This window comes from Patella vulgata, chromosome 3 (assembly GCF_932274485.2).
Source record: "Patella vulgata chromosome 3, xgPatVulg1.2, whole genome shotgun sequence".
Classification (NCBI taxonomy): Eukaryota; Metazoa; Mollusca; class Gastropoda; family Patellidae; genus Patella; species Patella vulgata.
Genome location: NC_065881.2, coordinates 23,103,037 through 23,120,568, shown reverse-complemented (window position 1 = coordinate 23,120,568; position 17,532 = coordinate 23,103,037). Strand labels below are relative to the sequence as shown.

General features: G+C 33.6%; 1 protein-coding gene across 1 annotated transcript; it reads left to right on the top strand.

Moving 5' to 3' along the window:
- Positions 1-4: 4 nt before the first annotated feature.
- Positions 5-16,796, top strand: LOC126815761 (uncharacterized). The gene is made up of 12 exons (XM_050541673.2): positions 5-237; positions 6,441-6,570; positions 7,183-7,227; positions 7,513-7,573; positions 7,774-7,847; positions 9,183-10,299; positions 10,660-10,791; positions 10,994-11,087; positions 11,915-12,036; positions 12,786-12,844; positions 13,442-13,528; positions 13,927-16,796. The coding sequence occupies exons 1-12, from the start codon at positions 196-198 to the stop codon at positions 14,028-14,030; spliced, it is 2,067 nt and encodes a 688-aa protein (XP_050397630.1). The 5' UTR covers positions 5-195; the 3' UTR covers positions 14,031-16,796.
- Positions 16,797-17,532: the final 736 nt, after the last annotated feature.

Here is a 17,532-nt window from a genome sequence, read left to right as displayed (position 1 = left end):
TGATGATCCATATTAATTTGTGGAGAAAGTGGAGGCATGGAGTAATTGCTTTGGATTTTTCCATCATTGAAGTTCATCGACCTTGATAAAATAACACCTGACAATGCTATATATATCAACTATACATTATCTAAATTAGATTAGTAACTCAAGAAAATTTTCATAAGCATCGTGAATTTTGTTACAACATTAAATATGAACAGTGTGAAGACGAATAAATGCCACGTGCTTGGCAGGGTAAGTTGTCTGGCATCGTTGTTATCATGTAACTTAGTGATTAGGATTAACAATATCTGAAGTCTGAAATGAAGTCATTAAATATTACTAATATTTTATTTCTTCTTTATCTGGTTCGAATATCGTAATTTTAACGTTCACTGGTTCGGACATGCCTTCATTTCGGATCCGGAGAATTGGGTTAAGACTTGAAATACGATTACTATTACCAAACATTTTAATTTTACGTACAGCTACATATGTCAGTGAGTTACGATAAGAAGCATCCGGGACCACGTGTTTTACCCGGAATACAATTCATAGAACGTAGTTTGTCAATATGTTCAGGATGCCATTAAAATTTAAAATCCTTAATGAATTGCATGCACATTGTCTGTGTGATCCAAGCACATCATGTATAAAATTTATTTAAAATTTGGGTAAAAAAAACATATACTTTATACCATTTCTTCTGTAATTGGTTATATTATATATGATTCTTGTGAATAGGAAGATAGGTCTATTTATTATTGAATATATATAGGACAGATCAACGATCACAGTATTTTTCAAAGATCTATTCCAATATACAATTTATTACAATTGGCTTAACGTACGCACCGCCTGGTCAGACTCCGTGGTATAAAATTTAGGGGATCACGTGGGTAAGACGCTGGTTCGATCCCTGCATTGGCTGAGAAAGTGCATCCAGATTTTCCGGCGTGGTTCTCCCTTGTCAATGATGCTGGACGGAGGGGCTGACAAGGAAAGCTGCCTAGTCGTTCGGATGAGACGAAAAATCAAGATCCCGTGTACTCATTGGCATGCACGTACAAGATCCTTTGGCTGTTGGAATTCGATATAAGAGTAGGCCGTAGTGCCGCTGTCCGGGCAAAATTGCCATCATAGCACACTGTATGGCGTATGCCCGTCTTCATTAGCCCAATTCGGAGCAAAACAGTAGGACGTTAAACCCCATTTCATTTCATTTCATTTCGGTATAAAATTAAAAATTCCAGTATTATTATTTTTTAACTAAACGTAATGGGGATTACCAAAATAGAAAAAAAAAAAAAATTTGTTCAAGTATTGTGATTGTTAATTTCAATTGATCCCATAGATCATATTTAGTGAATTTGTTTAATGAATTTCACAATCTGTCCACTTTTTTTTCATGTCATAACTATAAAATTTTATACTAAACTGGCATGTGTATGATATAGATTCTGTATGTAACAGACATCTAGTAAAAGTGATCTTGAGAGGACACCGAAAAGAAAAAAAAATCAAGAGGTAGCCATAATGGTTTACATCCTTGAAATGTTCAGTGCCAGACTTGGATGAAGATACATGTAGATTTTAGAGTATTCCACTTATGAGGCCTCTCCCAATCCCTTTCCCTTACGACTAGAGGAAGATGAAAGTGTTTCAAACACAATTGAGTAAAGGCAAGGATGTTATGTGCATGTAAGAAAGGCTTATGACCGTATCAAAGACCAGAGTAGACCTTGAGGCCAAGGCTTCATCCTGCAAAGTCTATACACATAGGTAAATCTGGCACTGGTTTTGAGATATCTAGTAGGAAGATTGTTCACCTTAAAATGACTGTTTTGATATGCATGTCAGTATAAGGCATTGTCATTAATCAACGTTTAATTAAATACTATATTATGTCTATTAATTTAGAAACCATTTAATCTCTAGTACTTCCAATATTCTTGAATAACTATATATATATATAATGCTCATTGTTTATTTGTCACAGTCAAGGTAAACAAATCGTTCTTTTTTTGGTAGTCAACCAATTTAAGAATTAAACTTTCTAAATATATTTGACAAATGTGGAGGTTTGTGAGATTCAATGCGTTTGAACAGTTATAATCTATTAGGTTTTAGCTTTCATGCAAAGACAAGAATGGGCTGGATGTTTTGTTGTTTTGTTTTTTTTAAATCAAAGATGCATTGTGTAAGATGCATTGTTTTTGCTATAATAGTTCAAAAATAGATATCTAAAATGAAAATATAGAAAATTACATTCAAATTACTATTCCGAGCAGAGTTATCACTGTTTGAAGTTTTGACAAGATGCAGCATAAATTATTTATTTCCATAACGGTACTTGTTATTCTAGACTTAGCTTCGCTTTGCCATATTTAAATTAAATCATTAAATGGCAACCATGTTTTAAGCTGTTTAAAACTTCTCCATCTGAATTGATTATACATTTGTCACCTGAATAAATGTCTAAATAATAAATTATATTATTTCAAAGCAAAAATAAGACCTGCAATAGGCAGATTTAGCTCTTGCATAGTGCATTTCAAATAAGTGTTGCTTCTTCAATGTTTAAGAGTACTTTACAAATACTTATTCTTTAACCTGGTCTAAACTTAATGCCTTAAAACACTAGTGCTATCCCAGAAAGCTACTCTTGTATATAAATCAAATGATTAATCCCAAATTCTGACTTCAATTGTTGTCTATGGCTAAAATATGACAAGATTGTCATTTCATATTATTGACACCTTTCATTGTTTTACCTGTGGATTTGTCAATCTTTAATCTTTTTACACCAGAGATAACACCCCAACAATACATACAGGAATTTGTTTAATTGAGCAGAACTAATTGATAGTGATTTATAACACCAGTACCTTTAAAATATAACTTGACTGCACAGTGCACATTCCAAATTGGTCATCACTTTCATTTAGAAAAATAATAAATCTAGGAAAGATTTAAGTATTATACATGTAACTTTGATAAGGAGTTCCCAAATTAGTGTAATATATTCAGGAAAGGTAGGTGTAAAGAAAAACCATTTACTAAACGTTGTTCAGAAATTCTTTATCATCTTGTTCATTCATGTATTACATTTCGTGTATGGTGTATGTCATTTGTAAGAAAGGCTCTAACTAAGCCTAATTTTCAACCCTTACAAAAGAAAGATGTTAGGTAGGTACATCTATTATTAAAACTAAAGTTCACCCCAGCAGATTATATTGCTGATACTAAGGCTGACCTTAAAAATATCTTTGTTTCGCCTAACGCGACCGACTAACTAAAACCACCCTTGACTTAAATTATTTTATTGCACTTTTCCGCGATCTTTTTATTTTATTTTGTGTGTCAACCTGAAATATATCACGAGAGTTATTTCCCTTTACTATGGCTATGGTTTGATTCATTATTGAAACTGGTTGATCAAGACGAAAGCGTCATAGGTGTCGCTTCTCAACAAAATGGTTGCAGACGAAAGCACGTCCATTCCCACGAAATGATTCTGCCTCTATGTCTGTGGGGCGTCGTTTTAAACATGACGACGATATTTTCAATATCCGTTTTCGAGAAAAATGAAGGCACAACCCGCACGCTCGTTAAAAACGTGTTGAGGGAGTTTCAAACGTGAGTTTGTCGCAATTTGTGTGCGAGTCATGCATCAAGAAAAATCCCGATGTCATTGATTTGTTTGCCAATAAAAGAAGACGAATGTTTGCACCCTGAAAATTATCAAGCTGTCAAATTAGCTCTTAAAAAAAAAAATCTGAAAAAAACCCGACCTACCGACCCTTCTCCTCGATTGTGGGTCGGGTTTGGTGAAAAAAAAGATATTTTTAAGGTCAGCCAAAACACAATATTAAAAAATTAATTTATTTAATTTTAAAGATCAATGGCTTATTTTGATGAATAGATGTCACTACCTTGAACAGCGTCAAGTTTCGGGCCATTGATAATTCTCAACAAGTCAAAACTAAGATTAAAGATTGATAGTTTGTCAACAAACTAGTCTTAAAGATAACATGCCTGCATGTGCAACTTTTGGGTGATTAAATAAGAATGGAAAAGTGATCTATTTTTTAAAAATTTCCATCCACACCCAGAAGACAAGTGGAAAGGCACAGTGCGATTCTTTATTGGGGATTATTTTCACATGAATAAATGTCTGAATAAATAAGTTTACATTTACATGTATGTTTGTAACATTGAATCCAAATTAAAGACTTACAATAGGTAGATTTAGCTTTTGTATAATGTATCTTTATGTTAATGAATTTGATTACATGTACATTGCTACACATGTAATAATAAAATTTGTGATATCAGCCTGCTTAAGTTACGTGTACTTTTAAATTGTTTATCACAATTTCATGGCGGCCATCATTGTGGTGAAATAGTATATGTCATCTACATGTATGGTGTATTGTTATTGACTGATTGGAAGATACATGTAAGATACATTAAAACAGACATTTGAGACTCAATAAAAAAAAATCCTGTGTATAAGTCCACAAGTAAAGTAGGTCTACACTTTATCTGTATTTAGCATCAAGACTTTAAATATACTCAGAAAAACCTAATCTTCTATTTTGTGTTTACCACATTTGATTTTCAATACAAATGGAATAAGGGGGGTTGAATGACCGAATGGTTAGCACGTGCGCACTGTAACATGAGGTCTGTCATTGAGTCAACTGACAGGGTTTCGATTCCCTGGTTGTACGTGACAAGGAGTAGGGTCGCCTGTCCAACCTCGTGGGTTTACTCCGGGTCCTCTGGTGCCCCCCCTATTCGCAATCGAATTATTGAAATCAAATTGAACTATATGTTAGTCCCAAAATGACCTAGTTTGTGTTGAGTAGACGTTCAAACCCATTTCTCTCTCTCCCTCACAAATGGAATTTGGAGACTAAAACATTAAACAATTTATGTATGGAAAAAATTGTTTAATTTCTGACTGGCGACATTTCAGCTACAGTTCTTTCCAATCTGATTAAAATACAGATCTACATGTATATTTTGTTTTTTATTCTTTCGATGGCCTATACTAGGCATGAAGATCTGACCAGTTTTTTTGGGAGGTTGTGTCAGAGGTCATACAAGTGGCTTTTGACCCTATGGTGTCAGACATTTGATTAACCAATCAGTATAGATGTTTCTAGTGGATTACCGACAGTTCCATGCACCTCATGCCAAAAGCTCACCTAACAGTCCGTTTCATTGGCTAATCCATCACATCATCCTGAATATATCAATGATAACCACTCTTCCAGATCCTAGTGTAGTGTTTTAATCAGATTGGGTTCTCTCACTCGTCTTTATCAAGAAAATGTAGTGCTCACAAATATTTTTTGAATGGTTTTTCAGGACATTTTAGATTTTTGGGAATCATGTTGCTCAGTGTCAATTAAAACTAATGAAATTTGATCATTCTTATTGTGTTATTAATATTTATCAATGCTAGCAACTAATATTAAAAAAGAAAATAAACAGATCCAAAAATTGCACATTTGAAATGGATGGATACCATTTGAATAATAACATAAAATATTTAAATACTAAAATCAACATTCTAAGTGACCAAGTAAACACCTTCAATCTCTTTTCCTAATAATAAAATATTTGTTTTGTAACAAACATTATTTTAGGGTTTGTTTACAAAAATTTCTTAAAATAACTCAGTTTTGTTTCGTTGTGATAGTCTAAAGTCTGAACATACAGAAACATGTACTCAATAAAGAAAGATATGTAGCATAATCAATATTAAGATATTCATCATTCTAACACAGGAAATTTCAATAAAATAATACCAAATTGACTTTTAGTAACGCACTCTGAATTTATTTTCTCTTTGAATAATGTTATTTGCGTTAAATTGCATACAGTATTATATACAATACTGACCTAAATAATTTGTAATCAATAATAGTGAACAGATAAAGCTATTTGCTCTGATGGTTAATAACAAAAAAATCAGCCCTTGCAATTTACAATCCCGGATTACAGGTCTAGTGTTTTTACAAGTTCAATGATGAAACTTGGTGTATGTATATACAGTGTATATTATACACACAATGTACATGTATAATGAATATTTAATGAATGTCATCTTTTACTCTAACTACCTCTGCTTTAAAGAGTAAAAGGAATCACTCACCTTATAAAGATAAATCTCCTTATTAACCTAAATCATCCATCAGTCAATATTGAAAACAGTGACATGCAGTTGCATATGATCTTTAAAATTTTCTTCAACTATAATCCCACAGTCCAGGTATCACCACTAGTCACTACACCATGTGGACTTATATGCACCTGTAATTTACCCCCAACACTTGAGGCACCATCAAAAGTTGTACTTCCTCTTTTCCAGTCTGTGAAGACAAGTCCAGGAGAATATATAAAAAAGTTACTGTATGATAAATTTTTGAAATTTTAAATTACAGGTGAATTATTGTGAAGATAATGTGGATCCATTTGATGATTTATGTTTATTTACGCCACAAGAAATAGCTAACATGGATTTTACACAGATGATGGATATTGATGATGCTGTTCCTGAAGTTAATAATCAAGGTAAGATCTCAAACATTTTTACACTATCATTGTTATAATTAACTTGTAACTATACCACACATCAACATTTGACTTTAGATCCGTTTGTGTATTATTGGTGTCGGAATAGCATGGACAGCACTCGAAGAAGTAGTGAGAATATTGTAATACTTGTAGTCTGAGAGAGCCCTGTATTCTATTTGGCATCTGTATTCATCAAATGTTAGTAATGTTAATTTCTAGAATTCCTATAAATGTCAACATAAGCTCCTATAGATTAATAAAGTTGGAGGTGCTGTAAAAATCCTAATTGAGTGAATATTTAGATTGCATCCCTTGCAAACTAGAATATTGTGAAAGATGGATCTCTTATACAGTTTGTAGCTGTTTGCTATTTAACAACTCTACCACCATTTTGCAGTAGGCAAACAGAATTGATAGGCCTATTTTAAATCCAATTAAATCCAAGTGAGGAGGTTATTATCTAGCGTTCGTATTTGGACTTTGTTTCTTTAATTATATACATGTATTAAATAATCATCCTGAGTACATACATGTATTGGAGTGGATTAAGCTGCGAGAAATTTAATATTTTAGTGAAGAGTACAGATAATCTTATTTATTTCATTGTAGGAATACAGGCCGAAGATTTAAGTAGTTTATTAGAGCAGTTTGAAGGTAAGATGATCTCGAGATCATGCTTTAAAATATTTGAAAAATAAAAAAACGCCCCAATTGTTGTGGTCTATAACGGAATTAGCTACGGTATGACTCTCTGCTTTTAAAGTCTGCAGGATAAAATCTTTCTGCCATTTCGTATTCCACTCTTGAAACTGGTTCACCACAACAGTTATTGTATGTGAGGTTGTATATATGTACTATTGTTGGGTAGTTGTACTGCTTTATCTATCTGTTCTAGTTTCTATGAATACTAGGTTAATTTCTTGTATTTGTTTATTCCAGCTACTGAATCAACTGATGAAATACTTACAGAATCAAGTGAAGAAAATATACTTAAGTCTGGGTAAGTTTGATTTCATTTTCTTTACACTTCTCAATTCTAAGAGAATTTAAATGAGATACAAAATTTTGTATATAGGTGGACTATTCCAGTAACCAGCTGCCTATAGCATGTTTGACTGTATCAAGTCAATGTTGGCATGAAAAGAAAGAAATATACGATCTTAAAAAACAAGTATTCCAAGGTTTTTTGGTTTTTTTTAGGAATGACTCGGATACTGAAAACCAGAATCCAGAAAAATCTATAAGCAGTGAAAACCACCCTTCAGCCAAATCAGGTTTGAAATTTTTAGATTTTTTGTCCCAATAAAATTGATGTAGTAAATCCATATAGATGAATGTGTATTGCTAGGCTTACTGTAATAACCATAATCTTTGCCAAACATCTGGTAACACTTTTTGACGAGTTCAATTGCTGTTGCCTAATTTGTATTTTAACTGATCAATTGGATTAGATTGATTTTATTTGGCCTTTATTCTTTCTGTGCAAGCTGCTGACACATTGATCTCGTTGACTACATACCTAAACACAACATCTGTTTACTTACTATTGGCATAATCCAAATCAAATGTCCTTTATTTCCCAAGTAAAAGTTTAAGGATGATCCATAGAATAGCTCAGCTGTTGACTTAATTAGATTTAAATGAAGAATTTCACATCAGCCATCTTGACATTAAAGCAACAAAGCAGCAAGAGCTCTCCAAACAAATGGTTGCGAATACCCCCCCCCCCCACACACACACACACACACACACACACCCAAAAAAAAACACCTAATTTTGGATGACATCAGATAAGTTTCCATGATCACCCATGCACCCTGCTTAATTGTCCCTCGCGTTTCAAAGAAAACAGGGGACTATTAAATGCGTATGTCCATCTGTCTGTCACACTATTTGGGACTCAATATCTCTCCTTTGGAAAACAATAACTCTCCTAATTGAGGTACAATGTTCAAACTTGGTGTAGGCATTCATTAGTTGAATGCTTTGATGGAGTTTGAAGATGAGCCGAGATCAGCCATTTGGTTAGCTAATGCTTTAGGACACAAGAACTTCAGTTCTAATTAAGAGTGATGAAACTTGGTGTATAGTTCCATTACATCAATACCTTGACTAAGTTCGATAATGAGCATTTTCTGCTCAGGGTACGCAGAGCGATAAGCAATATGATTGGTGAAGACTTTGGAACACAATAACTCTAATTGAGCTAGAATGTTCAAACTTAGTGTAGGCGACCGAGTTCAATGATTAAAATTTCCCACTAAAGCTAAGCAGAGTTAAGCAATTTCATAGGATGATGCTTTGGGACAAGATAAGTTGATTCTGTATGAAACTTGGTGTATAGTTTCACTACCAGGTACTTCAAATTTTTGACTGAGTATGATCTTGAACATTTTATAATTAGACAAAGTATAGATAATCAGTTTGATTGTTCAATACTTTGTAAAAAGATAAATGTCCAATTAATCAATATGTCATCTATTTATTTTGGCGGGGGACATCGGCCTCACTGTTGGCTTGTTTGAATAGTTAGTCCATGGTTTTGCCAAAAAATAGATATTTACTTTTTTTCAAGACAATATTTAAATATAACTATCTTTTAATTTTAGGTGAAGCATCACCTGTTGTACCTTCTAAAGTTCTTGACAAGATACGAGCTGGTAAAGCTAACAAACGTAAAGCCACCATAATGTTACCACTGGGTATTCCGTCTAAGAAAGGTAGAGGACCACCAACAGAGCTCCCCATCTCTGGTGGTTCCATGAAGCTGCAGCGTATAATTAAACAAAATAGTACTACAAAATCTGATGAGCAACTAGTTAGCGAACAGACTGTCCAAGATGTTACAATTGATCATGATTATTGTTCGAGTCCCTCTATTAGTAGTACCCCAACTCCAGCTCGCTCACCGACATCAGATAATCACGTGCAAATAGATATTGTTAATGTTGATCATGAACAGATAGTTCATACTGAAGGATTTAGTAATTGTGTAAGTGGAAGTATGTCTAGTTTAGGTAGTGTGACTGATTCTGTCGATATGACGGTTAGTGTTAGTCAGGAAAGTAAAGACAGTGGCGTGGAAGAAGGGGAGATAATCGATTCGGATCATAATATTAGTGTTGAAGAAAGTATGGAAAACCCTGCGAAAGAAACTGTGTTTTTCCCTTGTCCTAGAAATTTAAAATCAAAGCGTAATTATAGAAAACGTGAAGAGCCTATGGTGCCCGACGCTAGTAAATTTTATGATAAAATTCCTGCGTATTTCACAACACTATCGTTACCTCAAAAACCGCCCAAGAAAGAAAAGACTGTGGGAGGATCAGGGATTACTATAGAGGATTACATACCCCGTGATAGATCCCCGACTCGAGAGATGGATACACTTTATAGTAAACTACCCGACTATTATAGTTGCTTTACGAACAGTACTAGATACGACGGACAGGAAGAAGAGGTGGCAGAAATACAAATAAAAACTGAACCAATGGATGAATTTGATAATGAACATAATAAAAGACCTAGTTCAAGACCTTCATCTAGAAGAACGTCGCGATCACGTTCTTATTCTAGCTCCTCTTCCTCATCATCATCTTGTAGTTCCGGTTCTAGATCACATTCTCGTTCCTCATCTCGAGGCAGATCGCGTGACAGATATCGTAGGTCTCGAAGGAGACGTAGAAGACATTCTTGTTCATCAAGTTCCAGATCTTCCAGTAGATCAAGGTATGATACCAAAAGAGGCATTATCACTTTCATAAAGAAAATTGTTTATTATATAAAAAAAAAAACCTAATTAAAATAATCTTAAGGTCTACCAATTACAGGTATCTGGGCGATGATCTGCAGGGTAAGGTATTTTGCACAAGATTATAATGAATGTCTTGAAAATCAGACTTTGAATGCAATACAATTTGAACATCCCCCAAATATTTATTTTTACCAACCTGCCAAGATGCTAGAGGAAATGTTTTATTATTTTAAACAATGGGTTTAATTAACAGGTTAAGCTGAGCCCATATGTGGATTTACACAAAAGTGATAAACCCTGTTTTGATAGTAAAGTAGCATGCTTATCTTTTTCAGATCCAGTTGTTATTCCAGTTCGCGTTCTCGCTCACGTTCAAAATCACGTCCTAGGCAGTACAGATCTAGATCCAGATCAAGAGCACGCACTTACCGCTCACGTTCTAGACACCATTCACGTCATAGACATAGGTTAGTTTTATATTGTTAAAATATTCTTTTACGATTATGTCTTTCGAGGATAGACATTTAAGCTAATTTTACACTAGAATGTTGGAAGAATTAAGAAATTTGTCTCTCGTATAAATTCTGTCTTATCTTTTGGAGCAAATCAATAGGCATTAAGCTATTTTATTAGACTAGCATATTTATGGATATTTAAAATCTATTTAAGGTCCTATTCAAGGTCTCGATCCAGGGACAGAAGCACAGAGAGAATAAAACTGGCAAGAAAAAAAAGAAAGGAAGAGGAGAAAGAAAGACAAATTGTAAGACAGTTATACTCAATATAATTGTTTAAAGATTAAAAATACTCTTTAGAGCAGGGCTGCTAAACCTCGTGCACATTAGACCCTTCCAAGTGATACATTTCACTTTATTATAATAATGATCTAATATAAAAAGACCCTATTATGCACAGTGGCATCAGTCATATTGCTCATCATAAACCTATAATGGTAAATCTCTTTGATCTTTGGGGTATATTCTATGCACAGAATAACTTGCGGTCAGAAAGTGGGAGCGGCTTTGAATATGTACAGGGGAATTTGGGGTTATTATTCAAGTTTTTCTTTAAACCTGTACCAGGTTATTCTTCTAGAATAGGTTGGGGTTTTTTTTACCCCATAAGAAAACATGATATAAGGGTTTTTTTTACTGGAATTCTGGGATATTCTCATTTTACGTACATGTAAACATAGACGGTTTATAAGGAAAATAAAGTCCTCGACTTCGGTTATGCTGGGGAAGAAAGACTGAAGAAAAAAAACCTTGAAAGAAAAACCTTGGTCTCCGGTCTCGGTTTTTGTTTTTTTCAGGTTATTTTCTTGTCTTTCTTTCCCCAGCATAACCTCAGTCTCGTGCTTTATCCTACACTTAAAAGTCCTAGAAATATTTTACACATGACACTCGAATGGTTCACCATCTGTGCTTCAGATTAACGTCGATTTCAATTGAATATTTCCAGCAAAGTTAAGTGACTAGAAATCCATTGCAAAGTCAGTATTATACCACATTTTCGACATCAGAAAATTATTTTCCTTCTTAAATTGATTTGTGTTTTGCACAAGCCTTATACAGTTTATTGATTTTATAGAGAGAACGTAGAATAGTGTATGTAGGTCGTATACCAGATACCTATACTAAAAGAGATTTAAAGAAACGATTTGATAGATTTGGTGAAATAGAAAATGTCAGTACACATTTTAGAGAAGCTGGGTAAGATTGTTTTATTTTATGTAGTAGAAATTACATTAACTGAATTATCGTTATTAGTTAAGAGCTAAATTGTCATAATCTGTGTATTGTTTAATGGTCGAGAACGAGACATTAAGTAATATATTGATACTTCACGAGGCGATAGCCGAGTGCTGTTTCCATATATTACACAATGTCTTTAGCACAAGACCATTAAACAACTTAAAATACAGACACAATCCCGCACATGCTTTTCAATAAAATACGTCACGCGAGTCCAATATTTCATCTAGTATAGATAATGTACGATTGGCAAGTTGCCTGTACATTATTGGAAATAATGGTACGCCAACATCAAAGGATGACGTCACATCTGTATTTTAAAACCTTTTAATATGTATACACCGAGTTTTCAATGCGTAAAACATGCGTAGCCAATCAAATGTACAGTTCAGATATTCACCCCCGGCAAGATTCAAACCATTCTTTGCTTGATCAAGATGAGAGAAACCTCAGTGTAACATAGCTAGAATCAACTTGTAAATAACTAACTTGTATTCCACATGTTTTATTTTAAAATTGTGGGGCTATTTTTAGTCCTCAAAGATTGATTTACTGGCAGTTAGTGTTGATCTCAGAATGGTGACCTTCGGTTGGCTCTATACCAATTTTGTGCACAGATTAAATAGTAAAACATTAAACAATGTGAGGTTTCTGGCCTTCAGAAATATCGGACTGAAAATTATTCTCTTTGATATTGTATTTTACAGAGATAATTATGGGTTTGTGACATTTGCCTATACCTGTGATGCTTATGCTGCTATTGAAAGTAAGACTGTGTACTACTTTTATATTGTTATTCCTGTGGTTTAATTGAACAAAATATGTAATAAGTAAATGTTCTATTACTTTATTTACATTATGACATATGAGGGGTTGGGTTGATCCTGTTATTCAGGGGTTTAATTCCAGTTATGTACATAGCAAGGTGTAGGATTGCCTGTCTGTGTGGCTATTGTTTCTGGGTATTCAGATGAAAATAAACCATATAGTTGTCCTTTATTATCCTTGTTAGGATCAAATGAAGTGAAATGGGGTATAACTTCCTACTGTTCTGCTCCGAACTGGGCTAATGAAGATGGGCATAACACCATACAGTGTGCTATGAGGGAAATTTTGCCCGGACAGCGGCACTACAGCCTAATCTTATATCGAATTCAAACTGTCAAGGGATCTTTTAGTGCACGCCAATGTGTACACAGGACCTCAGTTTTTCATCCCATCCGAGCAACTAGACAGCTGTCCTTGTTAGGCCCTCCATTCTGCATCACTGACAAGGGAGAACCACGCCGGAAAATTGTTAGGATCAAATACATGTTAAACTCTTTCATTTAAATACCATTATAAATATTCTGTATATTTGTAGAAGGTAATGCTGTACCAGGTGAATTACAGTTTGAGTTATGTTTTGGTGGCAGAAGACAATTCTGTGATACAGAATATGCTGATTTAGGTAAATAAAATATAAATGTTTTTGAACAATACTATTTTAATTGAAATTTAAAATGCAGCAAATTGTCTTGAGATAGTAGTGCTGGTGTAATATAAAAATTAGACCATTTGACATTTCATTGCTTGAGTTAAAGGTAAACAGCCTGCCTGTTATTTATCACAATTTGTCGTGTGACAGATGAAAATAACGAAGGAAGTCAAATCCAATAATTATCCTGACAATTCATTTATACTTGTACTATTCATGAGATCTGGGAAACATCACACCACTGACATTTAATTATCTATAACAGATTGGCTGTCTAATGATGATAGAGTAGACTTGGATGTTCAGCAAGTAAATTATAAGGACAAGATACATTGACAAATTAGATTTAATATAAATTATTTTATTTTTAGATGGTAAAGCAGATGATGAAGATATGTTTCAGCCAATGCAACCCAAAGCACCAGTTTCAGACTTTGATGAATTACTTAGACAAGCTTTGAAAAAGAAAAAGTGATTGTGCCATGATGTTGAAGCTAAAATGTATGTGCTGTGATTTTTGAATTGCTATTGAGTAAAACTGTGTGCGATATGAGTGTGCTAATTTTGAACCAATTCCTTTTTATAAGTTGAATGTGCTAACAAGTTGGATGTGGTGCCGGATACCTATCTGTGTCTATTTTGACAGTTGCGTGAAAAACACAAAACCACAGCTTTCTGCGTGCGACAATCTGAGATGGAGGAAGAGGGGGGCATTTATTGTTACTATCGACATGGATTCTAATAATTTTTATAGGCAATAAGTTCATATTGTATGTACTAATGATTTTCTTTTTGGGCGATAAATCAATTTAAGATTTTTCATGTACTTTGTATATATAGCCTATATATATTGTTCAGTAATACCTTTGTTTAAATGATTTATTATTTACTAAGATAATACTATTTACTAAGTTTTGAGCATCATTATTTAATTATGTAGTTTACTAAATGAACAATTAATTTTTTTTCGAACCTCATTATTTATGTTACATGCATTACTTTATATTTAAATTATTTTGGCATTTTGAACAATGGAAGATAATTTTATATTTTTGTCTCATTGTTTTTGCACCAGTCTAGTATGCCAACATTCTTCATGCTTTGTTATCTGTGTTCGATCTGCCATATATCAACAGGGAATTATCTGATAGGTCATCAGAAAGTATAATTATAATGTGTATCAGGTGTCCGTAGTACAAGAAGAAACCATGTTCAAATGACAAAAATGTCTAGTTTTTTTCCTCAGATGATGGTGTGGAACTCTACATAGTATAAATCTCTTTATTTTCTCAGGTAAAAAGTTGCATTGAAATACGCAATGTTATGTATGTTTATTGTAATTGTGTATCTGTTAAAATATTACATGTTTATAAAAGAAAAGCCCTATTTTGTCGTAAAAAAAATTTGATTACAAGTGTTGTGGGTAATATGAGGGATGATGCCCTTTTTGTAGCTATAGGTGACATAAGTAATTTCTTTTTGAGGGATTCACATAGTTAATCCTGGCTGTTGTGTAAAAAGTGGAATAAATGTTGAGATATAAATAAATCCTGGTCAAAAGTTGTTATATGACCAGGGTAACGATGAAATGAAATTTAAATTTATTTAATGATGGTATAATATGGAAATAATAATTTAATGTGATTGATAATGAATTGTTATTGGTTTAAGTTTTGTTTCTGTTTTTTTTGTCCCCCACCTTTCGAAGAAAGCAGGGGACTATTAAAATGGGTTCGTCCGTCTGTCTGTCCGTCACACTTTTTGGGACACAATAACTCTCTTCCTAATTGAGCTAGAATGTTCAAACTTGGTGTATGTGTTTATTAGGTCAATGCCTTGATGGAGTTCGAAGATGAGCATTTTCCGCTTAGGGTAAGCAGAGATAAGCAATTTGATTGGTTGATACTTTGGGGCACGATAACTCTCTTCCTAATTGAGCTAGAATGTTCAAACTTGGTGTATGTGTTGATTAGGTCAATGCCTTGATGGAGTTCGAAGATGAGCATTTTCCGCTTAGGGTAAGCAGAGATAAGCAATTTGATTGGTTGATGCTTTGGGACACGATAACTTTAGTTCTAATTAAGTGAGATTGATGAAACTTGGTGTATAGTTTCATTACAGTAATACCTTGACTAAGTTTGATAATGAGCATTTTCTGCTCAGGGTAAGCAGAGCGATACGCAATTTGATTGGTCGAGACTTTGGAAAACAATAACTCTCCTACTTTGATTGTTAGACTATAAGTAAAGATATACTGTTTGATTGTTCAATACTTTGTAAAAGATAATTTGTGATAAATTTATATGTGTCCTCTAATTATTTTCCTATTTCGGCGGGGGACATCAGCCTCACTGTTGGCTTGTTTTTTCTGGATGGAAAACTGTAAAGCATCCAATTATGTGCACATATATGCTAGAAATAATATGATCCTCAGATGCATTTTGATTAAGTTGCATTTTTGCATACATTGTAATGTTGTAGAAGTGTAATCAAGGGCATATCTAACCTTAACGGCAAAATGAGTTGAAAGTTACAAGTCATTGTGTTACTATGTGATAAATGTTAAAATAGGTCAAGTATATTATTTTCATGATATAAGGTAAAAGTTTAAATCAAAGAAAATATTTATATTGATCTGGCCCCGATTTCACAAAGCATTCTCAGACTTAAGTTGAGAATTTACTCAAACTTGTTTTAACTAAAATATTGCCCTTTATAAAACTTTTGTTGTTTTAATGTATCAAGTACATCAATAAGAAAGTTTTGTGTTTCTGGATCAAAGATATTTCTCATAAACAGTGATTAAAAGTTGTGCAAATTCTTAACTTAAGTCTGAGAATGCTTTGTGAACTTGGGCCCAGGTACCCTATTTGTACATTTCCGTACATATACTTAAACAGTTACTGGCGACTTACAACTCATTTTGCTGTCAACTAGTCAATATTCTTTAGTCCTATCAGCCACAAAAATAGATTTTCTTTGTGAAAGGATGATTTCGCATCTTAAAGTTCTAAATAAAGATATCTTGCTTTACAGTGTATTTGTTGCTAATGATACAGTACAAAATGTATTGTTATTGAATGATGTGTAACTGGATTGTTCTTGAGTCATGTGTATTAAACTGCCTTACAAGTGTTGAAGGCACTACTGTTTGCTCTGCTACTACACCTTTATTTTGAGGAGAAACCTTATCATGTTCTATTTTTTATTTGCAACAAGATAAATTGTCAAATTAAACATATTTACAGGAGTTTGTTTTATTTTCTTATGTTGTTGAGTCTTGAAATGACCAAGTTTACTGAATCCAAAAGTCATTGTGACAAATAGGGTCACTTCCCTTTTTGGCTTCTCAAGAAGGAACTTATTGCCTACAAACATAACATAATTCCATGGAATTGCAAGGATCTCCTATTAAGTTTGAAAGCAATTTTTTTAAAAACTCTAACCTGCAGTCTAGAGTGTTTACCAGAATTGTGGAATACAGTACACTCCAACATTAAAATGAATCCCATATACATACCATATTGTAAGAAAATTAGCAACAGATCCATAATGGTTCACTAAAATGGAGTATTGACACAGATAGAATTGGGAAATAATCATGAATGTGGTCCACATTTGTAAATATGGGTTGCCTGGCAATGAAGTGCACTCCTACAGTTGCAAAGTGATCAATAAAGGTTATCACATTGTGATTCTATTATAGGCAACTAGAGACTCATTGAGTAATCTAGCAATCATTACAATTACTAATATCAACCATAATTAATTAGTGACCACACGGTTTTGTTTGTCCCTGTATCCTTGGGAATGGCAAAGCTCCTTTTCACATGACTAAAGGATTGGTAAATTTTATCTTCAGATGTGATCTCAAATGTTCAGATTTCATCCCTAGACAATCCAGCTCGTATGGTCTAACCAATGGCAATGTAATGCCCAATGGCCCAAAATATACATGTGAGCACAATGATTACCAG